Here is a 25,638-nt window from a genome sequence, read left to right as displayed (position 1 = left end):
TAGGTACGACCTCATTATTTCCACCTAGAGGTGTTCAAACAGACTCAAATTGACCCGACATAAAGAATGGATTGAAATTATGTAAAAATCAACATGGATATAAAATCTGATTTTGAACCAATCCAAAACATCTGATCCAAAATTAACCTGATGACTCAAATAAACATCTAGATTGGCCTCTAGTCTTGATTGGTTATCATTGCATTGCAATGTAAAAATTAATCATTTCAAATCATTAAATTAATTAATACATGCAAGTGCTAGATCTAAAGGAATTTCTAATAACACTTGTAATCACTAGTGTATGGATCTTTACGTCTCCACCTCAATTGGTATGTTCCCATAAATTATTTTTATTTTTTATGAAGTATATAGGAAATAGGAATTTAGTATTCAAAGATGATCACTTTCTTCTGCACTAAAACTCGATCATGTAAACTATAGAGTTAATCACAAATCTTATGATTATATGAAGTTATGTTTTCAGTTTTAATTATTGATCGATAAACTAATATATATCGATAAAGTAATAATCTCGATCAGAAATAATTTTTTTGTTAATCTTATCATTTAATAGGTATGATTGCGTATATCTGGTACATCGAAATGCACTCTCGTAGGAGCCACTAAATAATATTGAGTACTAAAATGGTGTTATATTTACTGAAAAGTAATAAGTACAGATAGTTTGTGGAAAATGATCAATCATATACATATTATAATCTAGAAAATTTTGTGCCACATGACATTCCTATACAACATAATTTGCTGCTTAAATTTATATAATTTTTATTTTTTATGTCTTTTTTGTATTAAAACTCTTAAATATCAATTAAATTTAATTATATTAAAACTCTTAGTCTTCGTCAATTTAATTAATTTATTTAAAAACAGGACACAATTTTCTTAAAAGTGAAATGCCCCCTTAAAAGTTGAAATTAGTTGAATAGTATTTATTTTTTGTCTTAACACAAATTTGTTAATCAATTTTTTTTTTGTTTAGATTTTTAGGACTTGTCAATAATTTCATAACATATTCCACATATAAGAAACATAGTTTTAAGTAGTAATTAAAGGCTAAAGCCTTAGTTACATTTAATTCCTTGTTTATTATTTATGAATTTGTTAGATATAAAATAACTTAGGCTTTATTCAATAATAATTTAATTCTTATTAGGAATGAAACCAAGATTTTAAATTAGAAGAGTCAAATGATCCAATCTATTCCTTTTAAGTTGCATTATTTTCTATGTTGGAATGTATCACTCATTTTGCATCAATTTTTTTATTGGAAAAAGATCCTCTTAATATACTAATAAGTCGATCCACATTTTTAAGGATTGAGAATTTGACATTATTTTTGTTCAAATTAAAAAACGAGCTAAATAAATATTTAAAAACAACATAAACTAAGTTTTTCTATGTTCGGATGTTTTGCACCATATTGAGGATATGTGCACTCCGCGGTATACATCAGATATTTGGTGACGGTTACATTATCACACTTTCAGCAGTTTCATTATCTTTGGTGACGGTTTGGTATATTTGGTGACGGTTACATTATCACACTTTCAGCAGTTTCATTATCTTTGGTGACGGTTTTTTACTAATTCTACGGTTACCATCTTGTATTATATAAATATTGGTTGGAGTTAATGAAAGGACATTATTCCCGTATTATAGTTTTCTCATGGTATCAGAGCCGATGGTTCCGATCAACAATTTAAAAATGGTAGGTTCAAAAAGAATGGCTGCTACTGTAATTGATTACTCCCACATGCGAATTTGACGGGGGTTCGCATGTGAGGGGGGTGTTGGGATGAGTTATCCCACGTCGATAAATTGAAAATGATGTGCACGCTTTATAAGCTATTAGAGACCTTCTTCCCATTGCCATATGGTTTTGGGATGGTATATATCTCCTTGGCTTATGAAATGTGTGCACTTATGTCCCCCGTTAATATGCTGGCATTCACAATAAGTCCAGCCTAATTTAACACACCATCTTATTGGTAATTTTAGGTTGTTGACTAATTTTCATCATGATGTGACTGATTTTTGATTTTTGTGACTATTTATATCTAGAGCTGTTTATTTGGATTATTTGATTAATTTTGGGTCACGTATTTCGAATCGGTCTAAAATTGAATTTTGCCTCCATGTTGAATTTTACATAATTTTAAATTCATATAAACTTCGAATCAAATCGAATTAGGTTATATAGTTAAATAAATATTAGATCATCAAATTTATTCGTGGAAATGAAACTAGTATTGTATGGAGCACTTGTGCTTTGAATGGAGTGTGTTTGTCCAGGATATTTCATTATGTCAATTTGGTAGATGATTTTACATTTTTATTGTAGACTAAGATGTATTATTCTTAGCCTTAAGGGGGAATAGGCCTTTGTAATTTTTCTCAATAACTTTACTCATTTTCTTTTTTATTCATTCTATATTTCTAAAAAAGTAACAGATAAAGATATTCTTTAATAAAACATTTAAAAAATCTTGTATACACATAATAATTTATATTAATGAATTATTGAATTCATATTATAAAATAAAAGTACTTAAAACAATAAAATCGTCTAGTTAAAATAAATTTAGTAATTTAACAATAGATGTTAAAGCATAATCCACTACTATCACCCTCAGTCTCACCCTTAGTATTTTTCTCAATAAAGCAAAAAAAAATACTTACTCTAGAGCACACTTTCTAGACTGTTCGAAACGAAATCAACCCATATTTAAAAAAGTTGACCAAAATTAAATACGATCCTTAAAAGTTCAACGAATCATAGTCCGTTTCCTACTACCAGTAAATCTCTCAATTGAAATGGTGAAGATTCAGCTTTTACTGTTGCTTCTGTTTAGCTTCCATTCTTCTCTGTTGTTATTACTACCTTGTTCTGCTCAAGCTGAAATCTTTTTTGAAGAAAGATTTGATGGTAAACCAACTTTTTGTGATTTTCTTCAGCTCTTTATAGATCTTGTGTATCAATACTTCAAATGGGTTTACTTTTGTTTGTGTAGAATCAATCATATCTTTTAGTTTAATCAATATTTTCTTGCCTGGATTTTTTTAAATTATTGTTTTTTTTAATTGGGTTTTTGTTGAAGTTTTGAAGTTTTTTACCATCAAAGTTGTAATTTTTAGCATTAAATTTTTTTTCAGAATGGAATTTTTAAGTCTGAGATGTTGTTTAGATGATTTATCCCATGTGATGAATTAAAGTTTGAGTTTTCCTCCCATTGTCATCTGGTTTTGAATGGTATCTAGTGCTTACCTCGTTTATTGGTTATGCAGCGTGTGTAAGGTGTCCGACCGTATAAACCCCTTAATACTATATAAGGTGTCGGACCGTATAGATACTCTTAATAATGTGCATCATATATTAGTTAGACATTAGTTTAAGTTACTTGTTTTGAGGCATTAAACTAATCAAAAAAGTGAAATAAATGTAAATAATTATTGTGTATTTTTACTACGGTCATGCTGAAGTTGACTATATGATTAATATTGAGAAATGGGTGTGTTGGGATGAGTTTTTCCACATCGATAAATTGAAAATGGTGTGTACGCTTTATAAGCTATTAGAGACCTTCTATCCATTGCCATATGGTTTTGGAATGGTATATATCTCCTTGGCTTATGAAGTGTGTGTACTTGTGTCCTCCCCTTAATATGTTGGCGTTCACAATAAGTCCAGCCTAATTTAACATGGTATCAGAGTCGATGGTTCGATCAATAATTAAAAAAAAAATGGTAGGTTCGAAAAGAATGGCGTTCCTACCCTAATTGATTACTCCCACATGCGAACTTGACGGGGTCCATTGCCATATGGTTTTGGAATGGTATATATCTCCTTGGCTTATGAAGTGTGTGTACTTGTGTCCTCCCCTTAATATGTTGGCATTCACAATAAGTCCAGCCTAATTTAACATGGTATCAGAGCCGATGGTTCGATCAATAATTAAAAAAAAATGGTAGGTTCGAAAAGAATGGCGTTCCTACCCTAATTGATTACTCCCACATGCGAACTTGACGGGGGTTCGCATGTGAGGGGGTGTTAGGATGAGTTATCCCGCATCGATAAATTGAAAATGGTGTGCACGCTTTATAAGCTATTAGAGACCTTCTTTCCATTGCCCGGCTTATGAAGTGTGTGCACTTGCGTCCTCCCGTTAATATGCTGGCATTCACAATAAGTCCAGCCTAATTTAACAGAGTGATTATCAATTTAATGATTTTTGTTTTAAATTTGTTGCAAATAAGAAGATGGATGGAGGGATCGATGGGTTGTATCAGATTGGAAAAGGAGTGAGGGGAAGGCAGGCTCATTTAAGCATACTGCTGGTACATGGTCTGGAGATCCTGATGATAAAGGTAATGTTGCTTTTGAAATTTTTTTATGTGATTTTATTTTATTGATATGTTTGGATTGGAGGTAATGAAGGGGTGGTATTTTCTTCATTTGGATACCAAAAGAGCGCAGAGAAATTAAGAGAAGGGAATTGAAGGGATTAGGGGTTTGTTTGGTAAAGGTTTGGTAAATGGCTGTTAGTGGGAGTTGTTAGCTTTTGTTACCCGTAGTTGTTTGCTTGTATTTGACCAGCCAGAAGTATCGGTTGATAAGCTAGTTGTTTAAACCACTTAATACATAGGTATGTAAAAATTATTTCTTGGCTGGTAGTTGTTTATTATAGTAAAGTAGTCAAAAGCCAATAAAAAAGCCACTATAATTAGCTACTCTTTTGGCTAGCTTAAGAGTTTTGTCCGTTTAACCAAAAATCAAAAGTCAACTAAAAAAGACAAGAAAAAAAGCTAATTGTCAAACACCTCTTAGTAAAACAAAGATTTCTGGAGTTGGAAAGATTCAAAAGTAAAACTCGCCATTATTATAATATAATTAGCCAACTAGTTCGTTTTTTAAAATCACTATTTACTAAAAACGATTATAATTCACTTTTTTCGATTCACGATTCGTGAGGAGATTAGCGAATTCGCTCATAGCTCACCATTATACACTCCTCTCCCTTTTTCTCCCATTTCCTTCTTTACCTTACCTTGAATATTACCCCAACACACTCATATGAACTTCATAATTGAATATGAATGCATAAAATCTTCAATAAGTGTGAATGCATAAAATCTCTATTCATCAAGCTACATACTTGAAATATTGCATCCGATTATATTGAGCAGATAATAATGGTTTTATACATTGATAGCTTATGTTACTTGGACATAGATATGTGTAGTGTCTTATGAGTATCTAACACATGTTTGAGAGTCCGACTGGTAAAATTCGGGAGATGAGAAATAATTGAAATTAATTTTTTTATATTTCATTTATTTGGTTAATTAATAATAAAGGGTAGGTAATGAATGAGTAAAATCTTTTTATCAAGTGAAAGTTTGGAAGGAAAAATCATCACTTTTTCATCTCCCCTCAAAAGAAATTGTGAGCGAGTTATAGAGGCCTATTCTTGCTTAATAACAATCCTGATTACTTTGGGTCTTGATAGGAGAGTTTGCAACCGTGACTCTTGAAAATCCTACTCATGTGCCTCATTCTACTCCGTTCTTGTTATTTCTCCTTCAAATCCCCTTGCTTTTCCCTTAGCCAAGCTTATTTGTAAGGCTAAAACTCCCTGAATGGCTAGAGATTTATCTTGGATAGTGGTTTTGAGTAATCTCAACACTATTAAAATCTAAAGAAAAGAATCCCCATCATTCTTTTTGCCCACAACTTCATATGATGAGCTCTAGGGATTTCTACATTGAATTTGCTAGAGGGGTGTGGGTTGACTTGTTTAGTATCATTGCTGAATTTTAGATAAAGCTGGTGAGTATCATTCAAATTAAACTTTATGGCTTTGCAAAGAAAAGGGAGCTCAAGACTTAATGGCATTGCTGCATCTTAGCCACTCTCACTCTATACAATATGGTTGCAAAGGAATAGGCGCATTTTCAAGGATCGTTTTCTTCGATTATATATTGTTTGGGATAATGCTGAATAGTTAGCTACCTTATGGGTTAAGGCCAATGGTTGGTTTGAGAAATTTGCTATAAATGATTTATGTAGAAGCAATTGGAAATTATATCATAAATAGATGTTATTGTTGAGAGATTCATTACTCTTGCAGGTATCCAGACTACTAAAGATGCAAAGCATTTTGCAATATCAGCAAAATTTCCTGAATTTAACAACAGGAATAGAACTCTTGTTGTCCAGTATTCAGTGAAATTTGAACAGGATATTGAGTGTGGAGGAGGATACATAAAGCTTCTTTCTGGATATGTAAATCAAAAGAAATTTGGTGGAGACACACCATACAGGTATGCTATCATCCTTCAAAAGATTTTTTGAGTTGGATAATTTTCACTTTTGATAATAATCCCAAGGCTGTCAACACAATTACCTATTTAAGAACATTTGTCATCTGTACCCTTGCATATTTTTCTAGAATTCTGTTGAAATACTTCAATCCAAAAATTTGAGGGCTGTGAAAGTGAAAAACTAAGGAGAGATAAGAAACTAACGAGCACGCTAGTGCTTTTGTTTGACTCTTTGATCCTGTGCTCTTGAGTGTATGAGAATCATAGAGTAAAAACAAGGTCATACCTCGCATTAGCTTCGGTTGTGTCGTCAAGGATTTTAAAAAATTAAGCGATATTTCCCACGCTGTAAATGTGTAAAAAAAATCCGCATTTTCTGCCTTTTAAAGGGACATCTCAAGCTTTGGGCTGATATTTTTCGTTACGATAACTACATAACTCCCGCTAACGCAACACCGTATCGTAACCGCGATCACGACCCTTTTCGGCATTTTTGCACTATGATGAGGATGATGTGTGAAGTGATTAGGGACTCTTAATTTTACTTACTAGTGATGCAATTCCCTGTGCAGCGTTAATTCAAAAAAGAAAATCACAAATCAGTGATTGGTAATGAAAGGAATGAAACTGCAAAGCAGCGTTTTTAAGCATTATAATTATGAAGCTGTAGGCCATGCCTACTACCCTGATTTTGAATAGGATATGTGAATAGTCCTTCACTTTCTGAGATGTCAAGGCGTGGACTGTGGACTAAGTGCAAAATCAGACAAAAGTATATTTAGCTTTCCACAGACAGTTCTAGAATTTTGATTTTCAAAAAGTAATTCATCATCATCATGTACCCCGTGTATGTGCTCATAGGAACTATGATTAGGGTCTGAGGAGCGATGAAAACAGCAATCCATACTCTTAACTGCTAAAGAGTCTCTCGGCTCGAGAAAGACCCCCATATAGGGAGATTCCTGCAACGAGAAAAACTGAGTGAAGTTGCATCTTACCCAATGTTATATGAGTATATAATAAGAAAAAATGTTTTATAAAAAACTACACTTCGAAATGAATATATCTTTTGGTTAATTACACCTCTTATCCTCCAAATCTTGCAAAGATTGATTTTTGGAGAAAATTTATTTCCTATGTCTAATAGACCCTCTGTTAAACTTCTTTGTAACTTCTATAGTCCCCTTATTTAACTATCAGCTTCTTCCATGTCTATATCACTCTCTTATCAACGTATAATAAAGTCATATATTTTTGACATTTTGTATGAATTCCTTTAGGAAGTCTTGGCCTGATATCTCCTCTCTTTCTTTCTAAATGTATATTATGCTGTTACTTTATGATTTGCTCGTTTAAAATCATTTTTTTTCATTTTCCTTGCTGTAGTTTGATGTTTGGACCAGATCTTTGTGGCACACAAACCAAAAAGCTTCATCTTATAGTCTCCTATCAAGGACAGAATTATCCCATCAGGAAGGATCTGGAATGTGAAACCGACAAACTGACACATTTTTATACCTTCATCCTTCGGCCTGATGCATCATACAGTTTACTGGTCGACAATCGGGAAAGAGATTCAGGAAGCTTGTATACAGACTGGGATATTCTTCCACCAAGAAAGATTAAAGATGTTAAGGCCAAAAAGGTATAAGCTGCGACTAATTTTAGTACATCTAATGATTCTTCAGAATTCAGATGCTTGTTTTTAAGACTTGGTTGTCACAGAACTTTTCCTATTCAAATGTATTAATATGAATTTAGAAGCTTATGGCATTGTATTGTCATCTATCTTTGCTTTTGATCTGTATAACATAATTCTCCAACTAATTCGCCTTTTGATTCAGGATTCGCTCAAAATTGTTGAAAAATAGCCTAAAATTGACTATAATTCGCTTTTTTCCGATTCACGATTCGCGGGAAGATTAGAATCATGTGTGCTTCTAACTGTAGTTCAACCGACGTGGTTTTAGAATTTCGCATAGCAATAGCTGAAATTTTGCTTCCTACTCCAAACCTCGACTTGTTTTATACGAGATGATTTCTTTTATCTTGGATGTATTGACCTTTCTTTCTTTCTCTTTACTCTGTATTACTTTGAATTGTTAAGCTTTTAATACATCTATCTTATCTTCGTGCACAGCCGGCAGACTGGGATGATAGAGAATATATTGATGACCCTAATGCTGTAAAGCCCGAGGTACAATTCTATATGCAGTAAATAAACTCGAGTCACCAGAAAACGTTGTTAATCAGGGATGTCTTGCTGATATTGCAGGGGTATGACTCAATTCCAGCTGAGATACCTGATCCTAAGGCCAAAAAGGTTCAATCTTTAGCCTGTCATGTATTTTGTATATAATTTATAGAGTTAATTTAGTATTCTAATCTAGTTAATTATATTTAAAAGGTTCGATATCCACAAAGTATGAATATTTGAATTCAAATTTGTTTTCGAAAAACATTTATGCTTGTCCTTTCATAACTTCGAAAGTTTTTTGTTGGTTTATAGTCTATGTACTTATTATATCTTCAGAATTCTTACTTTCGTGACTTCATTACATTTAGCCTGATTACTGGGATGAAGATGATGATGGAATATGGCGACCCCCGAAGATTCCAAATCCTGCTTATAAAGGACCATGGAAGCCTAAGGTGATTTTGTCTGTTGCTTGTGAATTGTAGGTTTGTATGGCACTGCGAGTACTTTTGTTAACTGGGTTTGCGTTTGTTTTGCTTTGAAATATTACTGGCTCAAGAAAGTCAAGAACCCGAACTACAAAGGAAAATGGAAGACTCCGTGGGTTGACAATCCAGGTATTGGTTGTTTTTGCTCCTAAATCGTAAATTTCGACTTGAAAGGAATAATTCCTTGGTTTTACGATGTGACAATTTTTCTTCGTTCTCTTTTTGTTTCTGTCAGAGTTTGAAGATGATCCAGATCTTTATGTGTTAAGACCCATTAAATATGTTGGTATTGAGGTTTGGCAGGTTAGATTTGCAACCTTTTCTTATTGCTGGTACTTCTTTAAGGACTGGAGAGTGGGCCCAAGCTAAATTCTATTAGTGTGAATTGCCCACTCTTAGTAAAGCATCAAAATCTCGCTTCTAATTTTATAAAAGTGTCACCATTTGCGTAACTGTTAGAAAGTGACCGACCCGATGTACTCGGCCGCCCGCACGTTAAGGCACTGAGCTCTAAAGAATTTTGGGTCCTCCTCTGTTGTTAGAGTTCAAGTTTATCCATAGATTGTGATAACTAGATGAAGACCAAAATAGTCTACCACTTTATCTCCTAACAAACTTTGTGGTTAGCTGCTCATTAAGCTCTCAAATCTCAACCCTAGTGAGAATTTGTTCAAACCGTGTACCGTCCACTTAAGTATTCAAGGGTTTGTTCATAATTGATAATGTGTGTCACTTGAGTATATGATGCTAATGCAATCCTCAAAATTTTTTTTAATGATTTAAGGATACAGATGCAAATTTGCAATATTATTAGGAGTTGTTTGTTTGCAAGTTAATTCCCTTGGAATTTCTAATTCTCAAGAATTGCTTTGGGTAGTTGTCTGGTTGACATAATTTGGCTCACTATAGGAAGTGCAAATTCCAGAGGAATTTGAATTTCCTATAAAATGTAGGAGTTTAATTACCAAGGGGAGAATCAGAAAATCTAAATTCTTGTGTCAATTGTAATTTTTTATGTTCAACCAAACAAAAAAAAGACAATTCCTAAGAATTTGACAAAGGTGTTACAATGTATAGCATATCCTAGAGCCTCAACCATCAGTACAGGGCGCTAAACATTCCACTTTAAATGAAGGGTGGTTGAGATTTGAACCCGTGACCTCTTATCACACTAGCTTCTGATACTATGTGAAGGAACCAACTCAACCAAAAGCTTAAGCTAATGGTAAAGGCTCCAAGATATGTTATGTAGTCTAACAGAGTTCTCAAGTTTTTCCTACTAGTTGGGAGAGGTGTTTTTTGCTGTAAGATTTATCCTTGACATTTGACATTTAACATAGACGTGGAATGGCAGGTCAAAGCTGGTTCAGTTTTCGACAACATCTTAATCTGTGATGATCCACAATATGCAAAACAGATTGTGGAGGATTATTTTGTCAATAACAGAGAGGTGAGTTGTGGCTTTTATCTTTTTATTTGACATATTTGTAATAAGATGGTATTGCTTATTACATGTTATTCTCTAGAACTAACAATGAAATACTAGTATTTATTAGTTGAAATTTTAGTCTAAATGCTGTAGATATTAGACCTAATTTAACGAGGCAATGACCATAATTTCTTCCATATCTACAGGGAACTATCTTGAATTTCTTGTTAAGCGAAAAAGTTAATAGTCATTGAAATTCCCATACTTCAATGACATCCTCTAGTATTCAAGATCCATATCTTTTTTAGGTAGTACATCAGCGCTTCCATGTTAAGGATTTAATCAGTGTTAGTATACTCGTCTATCCCATGGAGTTTGCTACTTAAGCTTATCTCGATGAATTTGCTTCATTTTCAAATTTTGACAAGAGCCTACTTTCTCCTCATCTCACCCGCAAACTCGATCTCTCCCCCATCTAATTAACATTCACGTATTTCTTTCATCTACTTGCTTTGGATCTTTTCCTTCCTTTTATTTCCAACCAAACATAATAAAGTTAGAAATGGAACAGGTAGTAACATATGAATATTGGAACTACCCCAGTAGCCAATCTAACTTGGGTACTACCATACACTCCTTGAACAATATGGAGAATAGAATTTTCAAATTTCTTTCTGTAAATTTCTGTTGTGTCAAACTCTATGGTTTGCATTAACTGCAGATTGTGAAAAAATGACAGGCCGAAAAGGATGCATTTGAGGAAGCAGAGAAAGAGAGAAAGGCTCGGGAAGAAGAGGTGACGATTATCAATAATCATAGTTAAGGCCTATATGGATGCTTGCTTTAGTAGATTGCTTAGCTGATTTTCACTTTTGCAGGAAGCTCAAAGAGCAAGGGAAGAAGGTGAAAGGAGGAGAAGAGAGAGAGACCAGCGTCGGGGCGATAGAAGGCGGAGAAGGGTATTACACTAAATCTCTAATTTTTCTTGTTCATTTACTCGAGAATATGGACAAGAGATGGCACTGCGTTCAATTTTTACAAAAATAGACCAAAAGTGTGCTCATTTGGTTTGATACAAAACATTTGCAATCACGTTAGATGCATGAAAAGAGGAAATTCAACCCTATGAATGAGTGTGTATAACATTAAATTATAATTTAGATTAGTTTACAAAAAAGCTAACAGGGGTGTTTTGCAAATGATTGTTAGTTGTTGGTTGTTAGTTGGTTTGTTTAGCCAGCTGAAAGTGTTAGTTGTTTTTATTGGCTTTTAAACTAGCTGACAAACTGTCAATGGAGATGTTTGGCGAAATTAGGCATTGTTGTTGGCTGTTAGTGGGTCAACAAGCTAAAAGTCAACCATAGCAGCTTTTCATTTTGATTTTGACAAGTCATTTACCATGTTTTTTTAGGTTTTTGACCGACCAAAATGTCAAAAGCCAAAAGTCAACCCAAAAGTCTACACAAAAGCCAACTACCAAAACACTCCTATAAGTTGAATAAGTGCAAGTTCTATGATGGGTAGAGCCTGGAAGTTTAATGCACAACTAAAATTGAGTACAGATAAAACGTCTCTGGTGAAGGAAGCTTCACCTACTGTTTAGGGCTTAGGTTAAATGAATTTTATGACTTTGATGACAATCACGAAGAAATCGATATGCAGTTTTGATCACTAATCTTAATTTTCCTTTGTTGCAGCATGACCCTCGTGATTACTTGGACGACTATCATGTAAGTACAGCTTGTACTTCTCAATAACCTGCTAATTGCTATCTACGGTGTAAATTAAAAGTCTCGTCTTAAATGATTTGCTATTTTGGGTAACAGAATGGAACATATTAGATTTTAAATGACTTTCTATACCAGACTTTAGTTGTAGCCTGTATGCTCGGTTTCGTGGTTCATTTTGTGCGCTCTCTTCCAAATTCCGAGGATATTTCACAAGTGAAACAAAACGCGATTGCTGAACTTCGTCGTTTAATTTGCAGGATGAATTATGAAAAGTCGGTCCAGCAATTTTCAACGCGCTTGGAGCTTTTCAACGACTAATTACTAAGCCGAAGTCCTTTTTGGTGCCTGTGGTGAATGGTGATACGACTTTCCTTCATAACATTTGAATCTTTATCTGTGTACGAAGTCGAGATTGTTATAATTTGATAGCCTTCTGTCTGTGTTGTAACCTTGAGGGTCTCATTCTGAACCGAGTCAAGTAACATGTTCGAGCAAATTGCTTCACTCTGCAATTGAAGTTCTAAGAACACACTCGAATAAAACTTATTAGTTTCCTAATTTGGAAGTGTAAAGGTTTTATGCTTAGGCAACGTTGATTTAGTTATACTATTTATAATTGTGGACAAATTATATTCAGCCCGTTTAAAACTCATTTCTTTTAACCTCATCCGAAAATGACCAAATGATATAGAATCAACATGTTAATCAAAGTACGTGTAATTTATGCTAGAAACACTTGATTTGAAACCCAACCTCATGAGCTTAATCGACAACCTTAACTGTATGGATAGCTCAATAAGTTTGTTTGGCAATTAATTGTTAATTAGAGTTGTTGGCCGATTTCATCAGCTAAAAGTATTAACTGGTTTACTAGCTAATAAATCAATTGTTTAAGTTATAAAGATTTTTATAAAAAAGTTTAGTTATTAGTAAAGTATTTATTAGAGAAACAGTAAGTTAAAAAGTCTGAATTTAGTTTTTTAGTTTTGATTTAATCATTGGCTTTTCAACCATCTTAAAAAACTATTACCAAATACATTTTTTGCTGTTTGACCAATTAAAAAACATAAGCTACAAATTAACCATAATAGCAATAATTTCATGTTAGGTTTTCTAGTAACTGCAAAAGTGCACAAACCACATTTGTTTCGTGCCATTGTAATTGCTACATAATGGTGTAGCAATCTCAATGAAACAGACGAGTACTTACCTAACTTGAATTGAATCTCAAATTCTTGATAGTGTCGTCGTGTATTGACATTTTTTCCTTTAAATTAAATCAAAAGAAATGGTTACAAGATAATGTCATCCTAATCATCTCAAAAGAGGTAACAAGATAATGTCAACCAAATCATTGATGAACGGATGGAATAACGATGATGGAGAAGCAAAATCTTGAAGAGGATGATCACACCTATCGTCCAAGAAATTAACTACAGAAATATCACCACGTGATGGATTTTTTTGCGGAACCAAAATACAATTATTACATTATAGTAACATGAACCCGAACATTGAAATTGAAAGCTGAGACTCGGTACACAAATATATCTACGATCGCATGATATGCTAAAAATTATCCTTTGCTTGGCGGATGACACGCAATGCTTCAGCATCATCTCCAGTGGCTGGAATGTTCAATGAACGCCTGATCTCAGAACTGGAAGTACGAAGGAAAGGATTACAGGACTTCTCTAATTTTAGTGTTGTGGGTATCTGCACAAAATGTTATCATCGGGTTATGTTGAGGTGTGTGAACCGAAATAAACTTCATTCATATCCATTAGATATGTAGCTTAAATAGTAAAGAAGCAGAGTTCAATGAATTAATTGTACTAGTGTAACATAATACGAAGCTAATTTGCTTTTTTGAATTCGTAATTCACTCAAATGACCCAAAAATAGCTCAAAACTGACCATAATTTGCTTTTTTATCCCGCGATTCGCGAGGAAAATAATGAATCATGTGACACTAAATTGTACATTTGCACATTAACCCTTCATCAAATTTTATAGGACCCTGAAGCATTTCTGCGCATAATAGTTAAAATCAGGCTTGTTTAATACACCTTTTGTCGCTTTGAAGAAACAACACTTTCTATTTTCGTCTGTCTCTTTTAACTTTGCAACATATCTTATCCTCATCAACACATTTTCTCTCTCTTTTAATACCATTCATATCATTAAAAAATTTTAATGTCCCCACCGATCCTTAATCTTTGTGTCATTCTAGTGTTGCAAATTCATGGGGACTAAGAGAATAACGCAATTGATGAATTAGATGAGAAAAAGAGCCCAAGATTGGTTATAGAATTCTAGTAAAATCAGCTTCCAAACAAGAGCGAGAATTTACCGTCGGCAATCCTTTGTTGCGCAACTGGGCCACACGTGAAGCATAAGATTGAAGGGCTTCATTATTTGGTTCTATAGACAACGCAAACTTTGAATTACTCTGTAGAATGATAATCCCAATCGTTAGCCCAACACATGCACAAAAGGCATATAAAAATTACAAAAATAAATAAATAAATAAATAAATAAATATATATATATATATATATATATATATATATATATATATATATATATATATATATATATATATATATATATATATATATATATATATATATATATAGTGCTTACCAAGGTATACTCATGCCCACAATATATACTTGTGTCATCTGGCAATGACATAATCTTTTCCAGAGAAGCTAACATCTAAACCAGAGATAAAAATTACAATCAAAACATTTTTATGATGAAAGAAACAACCATAAGATTTTAAGCAAGATTAATAGGAGTTAATCGTCATAACTCAACTCTCACGCAACATTTACTCAAATTTACTAAAATGCAGACAGAAGTGCCCACAGACTTGAGATTAGAGGTGTTTAATGGGCCGGGTCGGGTCGGAGGTGGATTGGGTCAAAATATGAATAGGTTGGGGGCGAGTCATGTCAAATTTAAATGGCCCGACCCACTAATGACCCGTTAAAATATAACCCGACCTTTGCCCCGTTGGGTTGACCAGCCCCGTTAAACACCTCTACTTGGGACATACTACGGCAAAAAAAATGTAAATACATTCTCAGCTACTCGGATTTTGCATTTTACTTCAATACCCGCGTTGGATTCTCCACACTGAGACATGGTAGGACACTTTGACACTTCAATTCGGGCCGAAAAACTTGATAATTTTTTCTTAAAACTGCTCTGATGCTTGGAAACATATCCATAATGGATATGAATTTCTTAGTTTGAGTGACATAACATATTTCAAGGGAAAGTCATAAAGACAGTACCTCTTCAGGTGTTCCTTCAAAAAGCTTCCCACAAGATAAGCTGAACAGGGTATCTCCAGTGAAGATCGCTCCAGATTCAGGAAAATAAAAGCTGATATGTCCTGTCAAATTTTTAAAAAATTGAAAAAATTATAAAAGATGAAGAAACTTTAATTACGGCAATACAGATGATAACAGGCAATATGAAACTTCAAGAAAAGCATTGATTTGCATCTATATACTCTTTTTACACTTATCAGAAATTAGACAATTGAAGATCACTACTGTATCATGTATCCATGCTGTTTAGCCATTAGCCCGACCTAGGACTTAAAAAATACGAAAAATGTGATATGTACAGAAAGATTTTTAACATTCCTTCAATTTCCTAACTAAGATGATCGTTCATTAATTCTTTTTTCCGATGGATATGATGCATATAATGACTATGATTGCACTTTACAGTCCCGCACTACTCAATTCAGTGATTGAACATAGCTCTAATATTTTGATGATCATACAGAATCCGAGTGTCAATCAAACATAACCTCCATGTTATCATAAGGTTGCGTACATTCAAACCCCTAAACTATGCATAGGTAGTAGCCACTTAATGGATTTGGGAGTAATGAAATATCTATTATCATCTGATCCAAAAGGGCATTGCATACTTAATATCAAGAAGCAAGATCCTGATAGGAGAGCGCAAAAATCACCATGAACAAGTGAATGAGTGAAAAAGATCAGCCACAAACTACCTCAGTGCACACCAATGCTGATTATCAATCATAACAAAAATTCAAAACAAACCAAACTTCCTTACATTTACTGTGACTTGACCTTATTTGAAACTTGAACAGAACAGCAAGAGTAAATAAAGCAAACTCCCAAATTAAAAATTTTCAGCAATAGGACAGATGTAGATATGAAAATACCATTTGTATGGCCAGGTGTTTCAAAAACTTGAACTTCATGGCCTGCAAACATCCATTTATCACCATCGTCTAACACAATATCAATCCCAGGAATTCTCTCTCTGTCTTTTCCTGAGCCAATCACCTACAAGTAAAAAAAGGACTGATGCATCATATTTAGGAGCTAAATGCTTCCAGCCAGAAAACATTTTGTGCTATGAGTTTGCTGAACATCAACATCAGTGATCTGATGACTACTCCAGATTCAGATTAATAAAGAGAAACAGTGCAAAGATTTTAAGAGTATAAACAATAAGGGATGGGTATCCTATAGTATTATTCAGCTACTGCATAGACCACATTTTTCAATCACAACTGACCGCTAGCTAATACATCAAACAGAAATTAATACCATATTTCATACCTTTGCACCGTACCTTTCTTTCAGCTCAATGTTCCCACCAGTGTGATCAAAGTGATGATGAGTATTCAGTATGTAATTTAGGTTTCGATTCTTCTTAGTCAATGCATCAATGATAGGTACAGCTTCAGAAGGGTCAACAACGCCAACAGTTCCGGTGTTTTCATCATGTATGAGATAAGCATAATTATCCCTAAGACATGGAACCTAAGGATAAGAAGAGGGTAATATTTTAGCTGCAAAGAATACCTATCCACAAAAAAGTTTGATTCTTGTAATAGATATTAAAATATCAGCAGGATGAGTTATTCAAAAATATTGGCATCTACAGTATAAAAAATTTGAAAAATAATTCCTCAGATAATGAAATCAGGACATAAAGACTCAAGCGAGACCAAGAAAAATAAGTAACCATCTAAATTTTAGAACAAAAAGTGTGATTAAAAAGGAAGAATTCTGCGCAGAAACACACTATTCAGTATACTATATTAAAATAATCACATCAGAAACATAGAGACGAAAAAGATGAGATCCTAGAGCCGAACAAAGAGTCGACTAGTTTAAATGACACCATTGCAGCAGAGGATTACAAACTAAACAAGATTATTGGTCATTCTTTCCTAGGTTCCAAAAGTGAACCACCGGTCACCTTTCTCCTTGGTTAGCAAACCAATGCAAACTCAGTATGTGATCTCCCTTGTACTTACCATTTCTCTATCAAAAAAAATATTTCATAATCCCCTAGCAACATTTCCCCAAAATTAAGCACCAAAAGGCCCATTAGTAAAACACAAAGAACAATGATTGATGTGACTCCACAAGAAGATGGGCCCATAGGCCACAACACCCATTTCACCCCATCAAAACTCTCAAAAACCAAGGGAGTAAGGGACACAATAAAAGAGACTTGCTCCAAGGAGTAAAACTAGGGAAACCTCCAAATAGGTCAGAGAGATTCGAGATTGGTCAAGGATAAGAAATTATCCAAAAAAGAACGCCTCAAACTATTACCAAAAATAATAATGGGCACATATGTTTTAGGGTAAACTCTTGAGAAAAGAACTTCCAAATTCCCTATGTATATTTATAAAAATGACGGAAACTACTCATGCATACATTATATCTATGCTCCGAGATGACGTCTAAAGTAAAAGCTAGGACATTTTGGAAGGTCTCCACCACAACATCATAGTCTTAATCCGGTAATAATAAGGTGTTGGCTACACAACATCAATGCCAAATCTTAGATCCCAACAACGAGGTCAACTACATGAACCAACACATCAACATGGCAAATCACTATGAACAATTTAGACTCTATCTCACCCAATACCCTATCTATTTACTAGTACTACAGCAATATAGCTTTGAGAACTAAAACATTTTAAAACTTCACAAGGAGACAAAAATGTATTGTCACCCTCATCCAATAGCATGTGTTGTTAATATCATTTTAATAGGAGTAATAATCACAAAATGTAAGTATATATAACATTGTAAGGTACACCACTAAGGACATCAATTGGAAAGTTTAGAGGTAAATTGTTGGAGTTTTGAAGGTTTACAATAAGGATGAAAGTATGGTATAATTGAAGGAGCTCACCTTCTTTGATATAAATTATCATGAAACAACTTATGCAACAACATTTCATTATCCCAAATCCCAATGCGTCAACGCCACTGATTGGCTTTTCCCTAGGCAGGGTTTGGAGAATCAATGTAAAAAGAAAATTTTTAATTTGATCGACCTGTTACATTTTTTATGGGTCGAAAATCAAGATTTAACATTAGTTTGGACTTCGACGTATAAATGGTCTAATTCAGTTTCTTAGAAAAGGATAAATTAACAGAAACATTGGAGCAATTGTCTTGACTCTTAAGTCAAATTTAAAAAGTCAAACTTAAGAAGCTAACAAAATCGGTGCATAAGAAATCTCAACTTTCCAAAAGCATTTCTCAAAGACAAAGTCATACGCGTAGAAATCTAATGTAATTCCAGACACATCCAAATCCATCTTTCATTGAACGTTCATGTTTCTAGGAGTCCTAGTTCAAGAGCATTCGAGGCAACAAGAACAAATATCAAATGCAAAGGGAAAACGCCAGGTGCAACAAGGGATGGTTGAAAACATCTAAATTATTTGAAAAGGCATCCATCATGGTCTTAACATCAAAAGAATTTTCCAATCGAGGGAGAAGTATGAAATATGAGAATTATTTATTAAATTGTAAAAAGTAAGTCCTCACTTTTCACACTGTCATCATCTAGTTAGGTTTTTATGCTTAGACCAACAATTCTAGATCTGACACAACTCATAACATAGAAAAACAATGACAGCATATCTTGGGAAAAGAGGACAAATTTCTTATCAGATTAACTTAAAGGTGAATACTTCTCTTGTCATTTAAAGTTGCCTATCACCTGTTCATTCTCTTTCTTTTATTCTATTCTTTCACTTAAAGAGTCACTATTTCACTTCTTTCCTAATGTAAAGCGCACAAAACTAATAATCACCTCAATAGGACCACTAACCATCACAAATCAAAACCTGCATTCAAATTATGCACATTAAAATCAATAAAATCTACAAGATTATCTCACCAATTCAATCTGCAGAGCAGCAGAAATACACGAAACGTTACATAGCAATCGCGTAACTCCAAGAGACTGACCAGCTACATGCAAGGTCTTGAGTGGAATAGACAAGCAGCGCATCAATCCATACAATAGACCTTTCCTTAGGCAAATTTGCCTCGCTCCAGCCCATAAACTAACCCCACCCCTCACCTGAAATTTCAGCACAAAATAACCACATTAATTCGCTCATCAGTCTACAACAAAGCAAACTTCCCACAAAACACAATTATTCCTGTCAACAGGTAAATTCATAGTACAAAATACATAAAACCTATCACCACTAACAATACAATAGATTAACACACATTTCCAAAACTCCGTTACACAAGAGGGAAACCACATAAGTTGGTCGACCTGAAACCAATAATGCATGTTTAGTTAAAGATACTACATTTACATAAAATTTGAGATCCCAAAATAAAATTTGCATACACAATCAATTTGATTAGTTAAGCATGTCAGGCAACATCAACAATAACCTCTTCATCTAGATACCAAACTTCTAACAGCATTATACACTTTCAATACACCAATTATGTAAAGCATCTCATAATATAAAACAAAATCCGAAATCCAATAAAGTTAGAGAGCATTTCAAACAAACAAACTTAATAAAAATACAAGTATTTAAATTTCCAAATCAATTCAAGCTTTGTACCCATGATTAATTAACAAAAAAATTAAAAATAAAACAAGCATAATCCACAAAATTTTGACTAATACCCAGCATGTATAACAGAAGGGTTCACATTTTCAACAGATCCCATGACTTGGAAATCAAAAGACCCGTTAAATCACACCAAAACCCATAGAATTTCATTCTTCTATAAAGAAAAAAGAATCAAAAATCAAATAGTAAAAGAAAAAAGGAAAAGAAAGAGAAAAACAAACCCTAGTACAAGGAAGGGAAGCCATAGCATGTGGAAGCTTTGAAATCATTTGCTCCCAACACCTTAACAACCACCCCTCCAACCCAAAGGAAAAAAGAGAGAGGAGAGAGAAACGCGGGAGGGAGTAAAAAGTAGGAAACAAAATTGAGGGATTTTACTTTTGGCACGTCCACTTTTTATTTGTTCCTTCTACTGTATCCACCTCTAACCTGTGGCCTGTGGGATAAATAGAATTTGACTCTTATAATACACGAATTTTAAATATGTTAATATTTTAATAAAATTTTAGACTACTAAAAATATTAAATTTTATTTATATTGTAGTTTTTGTCATTAAAGTGTTAATATATTTTTAAAAAGAAATAATTACATTATCGAAAATCAGACAATGTTTTTAGTTAATTTATTTTTACTGCACTGTATTTGGCAGCTGATATAGTCTGATTGCATACAGACTGATTACAATTGACTGCTTTTTTGCATTAATTTATTTGTTGCCAAATTGCCATTTGGTTCAACATTCTTGACTTTTTTCTTAAAATTCAAAATTCTAATCATGGTAGTCTAACAATGTAAAAATGATTGATCTTAATGATCTATTAAATAAATTTTATGTCATTTAACTTTTAAAGAACAATAGCCGGAAAAAAGGGCAATTATGTACTTCAAGTAATTTCCTAAATTGTAGTATAATTGGAATAAATATAATTTATTATGCAGTACAATTTTCTACATAGTACATCATACATTTCGCAGTATACTTTTTTAAACATTACATCATATATATTACAGTGTAATTCCGATAATTTATCAGATAATATATAGTTTTCTACATAGTACATCATACATTTCTTAATATAATTTTTTAAACAGTACATTTATATATAATAGTTTAATTGGAATAATTATAATTTATTGCATCCATCAATGCATAAATTTTTTTCAAAAATGCAAATTTATAAATATGGTAAATTTAAAAAAAATGTCAATTATTCGAATTTCATTAATAGCGTCCAATGAAAAAAAGACAAATGTCATGCTCACAATCAAAATGTCTTATGTTATTATACAATAAAATTAATAGAATGTATGATTTGATTTTTATTGATTAAACTGATTTTTAATCAATTAAAATTAATTTTTACAAAAAATTGATTCAATCTTTCATTTATTCTCTGTGAATAATTTCACTTTTAGATTATTTTTTAATAATTCAAACATTCGTCTTTAGTTTGCTAACAGCATAAACATTTATTTTATAATAATACAATATTTGCCCTTAATTTGTTATCAATATACCCTATTAGTATATTGATAGCAAAATAAGGGCAAAGGTTTAATTATTTAAAAATAATCTAAAGTGGAATTATTTACATCAGATAGGTGAAAAGTTGAATTATTAATTTCAATTGTTCATAATTTTTATTGATTAAAATTAATTTTTATGGATTATTGCTAATTTAAAATGATTTTTTCAGAATAAAACTCATTTTTACAGATTGTAATTGATAAATTGTAATAAATTGTAATTGAACTTTTCTAATTGTCACTGATTTTTCTGAATAACACTAATTTTTACTTATTAAAATTAATTTATACTGATTACTATTTTTTTAAATGAACTAAACAAATTTATAGAGAGTATGAGATAACTGGATCTGGATGTATAAAGTTTTCAGGATTTCAACAGGACTATATGTCTATATGTATAAAGGTCATTTTTACCCTTGAAGGATTATATAAAATAAAGGTATACTTTGCCACTGAAAAGTTCTATTTAATCCAAATAAAGGTACCCTTATAGATTCTATGCAATAAAAGTTAATTGTACCTTGTACTTACAGCTATTTCATATTCAAAAGCTTTGCTATTAGAGTTTTGTATATGGATTAAGAAAGGGAAATCCTTTTATGAAAAAAATCATTGTAATCTCAATTAATGGGTAAGTAAATGTAAAAGTTAGTTAAAGAGTGGGAAAAAAGTTTCATTATAGTAGATATATTCATGTAACGTAACAAATAATTTAAGAAAGTATACCGTATAATTAAGTGAACGATTTTTAAGTGTCTTATTTATAAATTTGAATAAGAAAACTTTTAAACGAGATACGCGATATTGATTGTTAGTGGGTCTAAAATATTTCCTCCTAGACTTAATATTGTGGGACTGAACTTAATTTTATGGGTCTAAAATATTTTCTCTTATTTTAGGGACTATTCCTGTGTTTGGAAATTGGATTTTTAGTAACTTGGTAAGCAAAGTCATAATCTTGTGATGGGTTGATAATGATAGGGGTACATAAAATGTTAAATTGTGATGGGTAAGTTTGAGAATCTGTTTTTGGTTGAATTATTGAGACTAGTGACCTACTATGACCGAGTCACCACCACTACTAAAGTTGAATAATGGCTTGATGCCTTAAAAAAATAAATACACATAAATATTTTATTGAATTTTTTCTTTGACAATTGCTTTAAAAAAATTAATTTCAACTTTGCATCGTGGAAATAAATAATTTCTTATGGTATTTTTTATGTAGATTCGTTTTTTTAGAGAAATAAAATATTGTAAGTAAATAGCTACATAAAATAGTAGTATGCTTTAAAACACAAACTGCTATTTCAGTTAGTGACTCAAAATTAACATTATTATTTGAAATAGCAATTGACTTGTGAATGATTGCTTGAAATGAAGCGTTGGCTAAAGTACTATTTTTTTTATGCAAACCGATACTCTAACTAGCAATTTGCTTTCACTATAATAGGGTATATATTTAATATTAAAGTCTCCTTAATATTTAATTTGCAGTTTGCATTAAACTTTCAATTCAAATTCTCACAAACTTCATTCTCATCTGATAAAATGTTTTGATCGAGTTAAAACTAACTTATAGAGTTACAATTTAAGTTAATTACATAATAAAAAACAATACATAGGAGTACGACGTTATGTACTCACCCATAAAGACATACACCCTTTGTACATAGCACAGTGAATGAGTTTGTTTTCACACTGGCACTATGCCTCGGCAATCAACGACTTGCACGCATCAATGCTCGTGTCGCATGGAGCTGGGTTGGACAACTCAACCCTGAATTGTTGTGTCACCATAATATAAGAAAAAGCACGACTCAACTCATTAACACATATTAGTCATAATTTTTTAAAAGACAAGTGACCTTTTTCATACTCGATCCTCTATTTGATAATCTAGTGCATCCTTATAATAAGCAAGTGAATGTGCAATATGAGAGCGATATAGATTAACACGAAGCCAACAAACAACAAACAAAAGGTATCTACTTTTGCTATGAGCTAATATACTTTAATAGGAACATCATGATCAACCTCAACCTATGGCTTATGATGTTGATGAACTCGAGAAATGAAAGTCTCTGATCTTTATATGAATGTGCTCGTATGCCCATATATGTGGATATAATACACACATTCACCTAACTCACGTGACATGTAAATCATATAATAATGGGAGATAAATGAGAAACTACAGCAACACTCTTATGAGAAAAGATCATAGTGTTAAAAAACAACGTATACATTCTGCATATACATACGACAAGTGTAAAAACGTGCTTATAGACCCACATTAAGTCTTTATAGTGTAATAAATAAGGAACTAGAGAGGAGGTTAGTAACAAAATGAATGAGTGGAGGGAAGCTTTAAAAGGTAAAGGTTTGCGTATCAGCCGTACGAAGACCGAATATTTGCGATGTGACTTTAGTGGGATATCACCGGTAGGTGAAACAGAGGTGTCCATCGATGATACAGTAGTTAAGAGCACAACCAAGTACAAGTATTTGGGATCGATCATTCAAAGGGATGGGGAGATTAACGGGATATAAAGCATCGTATACAGGCGGGTTGGCTTAAGTGGCGAGCAGCTACCGCAGTGTTATGTGATAAGAAATTCCCAAGCAAATTAAAAAGAAAATTCTACAGGGCGGCAATCAGACCTGCTTTGCTATATGAGACCGAATGTTGGCATGTAAAGAAGATTTTCTAACATAAAATGGAAGTTACTGAAATGCGTATGCTGAGGTGGATGTGTGGGCACACTTTGATGGATAGAATTAGGAACCAAGAGTTTAGGGAAAAACTAGGGGTAGCCCCTATATCTGGAAAAATGCGAGAAAATAGATTGAGGTGGTTTGGTCATGTGCAGAGGAAGACTTTCGACGCCCCTGTGAGGAGGGTAAAAAGCATTATAATAGATGGTAAGAGGAGTCGAGGTAGACCAAAGAGAACTTGGGATGAACAGATAAGAGTAGACTTGCACGAGTTAAACCTCTCTGCGGACCTGACTAGGGATACGAGCTGTTGGAGACGTCATATCCACGTCTTAAATTACTGATGTCCGGCCTTTGACCTCTTAGTGCCCTCAACCCCTTGCCCTTATCGTTTCCTTTCTATTTAGTTCTTTGTTTTCTTTTGTAGTGGTCCTTCTGTCTACAGGCCTTTAAATTGTCTTGCTTGTGTTTTTCACGTCTCTTTATCTTTCTCGAGTCGGGGGACTCCTTTGGCCGCGCTCTCCTTTATGGGTATGAGTTGTCGCTGTCTTAACCTCCCCAGACCCTGACCTTAGCTTTCTAAGAGCGGGATATACTGGGTAGGATGATAATGATGAGTGTAATACATGCCTCTCCAATATAGAGGAGAAATGTGCGAATCTCATATCTCCATCATTCCACTTATGCCATAAGTAAATGTATGTCAAGCTCCAAGCCTCCATCGACTAATTGGTGGACTCTGAGATCCAACCATCTTTATATTATGCATCACTAAATCATCCACAATTATTTTCCTTTACATTGGGATGTTTAGATTTGTTGATAAGTTTTCTGGTATTTTTAGGCATGATTTGTCCTTGCATTGGTTCTATCAAAAGACCAAATCAGTCATTTATTAACATATTTTGACTCAATCTAAATCCGTGGGTCTAACGTTTTGATATCCAAACAATTTACAACATATATGGATCCACGGATTCAAATCGAGTCACAATCCTTTTCCATCAATAGTTTAGTTGAACAAATTTGGTTAGTTATGGTAAAAAATTATTAATTCACAATTCTATATATATCTACTTACAAAAGGCTAATGGTCTTACCATAGTCAGTACTCCAATCAAACCGAATCCGTACCGAAAATTTATACTAAAATGAAGTAAAATTGAATCGATAATAAATTGAAAATATGACATTCAAAGTTAATTTCAAATCGCACCGAAACTTATCCACTCAATCGAATCGAATTATACCCTAATCCATCAGATATTCATTT

The 25,638-nt window shown here is 33.1% G+C and overlaps 2 protein-coding genes across 3 annotated transcripts; one reads left to right on the top strand and one right to left on the bottom strand.

Annotated features, from left to right (window-relative positions):
* Positions 1–2,651: 2,651 nt before the first annotated feature.
* LOC130825302 (calreticulin-3) lies at positions 2,652–12,819 on the top strand. Of its 2 annotated transcripts, none has more exons than XM_057690460.1 (14): positions 2,652–2,950; positions 4,282–4,389; positions 6,153–6,345; positions 7,732–7,990; positions 8,486–8,542; positions 8,621–8,668; positions 8,911–8,997; positions 9,102–9,159; positions 9,266–9,333; positions 10,385–10,480; positions 11,199–11,255; positions 11,338–11,418; positions 12,157–12,189; positions 12,447–12,819. In XM_057690460.1, the coding sequence occupies exons 1-14, from the start codon at positions 2,839–2,841 to the stop codon at positions 12,456–12,458; spliced, it is 1,269 nt and encodes a 422-aa protein (XP_057546443.1). In that variant the 5' UTR covers positions 2,652–2,838; the 3' UTR covers positions 12,459–12,819. The 2 variants fall into 2 exon arrangements, with proteins under 2 accessions (XP_057546443.1, XP_057546442.1); XM_057690459.1 differs by having other exon boundaries at positions 2,679–2,950; positions 4,279–4,389.
* A 617-nt stretch (positions 12,820–13,436) lies between these two features.
* Positions 13,437–20,527, bottom strand: LOC130825303 (probable hydroxyacylglutathione hydrolase 2, chloroplastic). Its single transcript, XM_057690461.1, has 8 exons — positions 20,338–20,527; positions 19,411–19,596; positions 16,812–17,015; positions 16,409–16,532; positions 15,495–15,595; positions 14,836–14,910; positions 14,543–14,641; positions 13,437–13,905 (listed from the first exon to the last, which is right to left on the bottom strand). The coding sequence occupies exons 1-8, from the start codon at positions 20,383–20,385 to the stop codon at positions 13,759–13,761; spliced, it is 984 nt and encodes a 327-aa protein (XP_057546444.1). The 5' UTR covers positions 20,386–20,527; the 3' UTR covers positions 13,437–13,758.
* Between the last annotated feature and the right edge of the window lie 5,111 nt (positions 20,528–25,638).

Source organism: Amaranthus tricolor, chromosome 10 (assembly GCF_026212465.1).
Source record: "Amaranthus tricolor cultivar Red isolate AtriRed21 chromosome 10, ASM2621246v1, whole genome shotgun sequence".
NCBI lineage: Eukaryota > Viridiplantae > Streptophyta > Magnoliopsida > Caryophyllales > Amaranthaceae > Amaranthus > Amaranthus tricolor.
The sequence above is the reverse complement of the archived record's forward strand: the minus strand, read 5'-3'. Positions and strand labels throughout refer to the sequence as shown.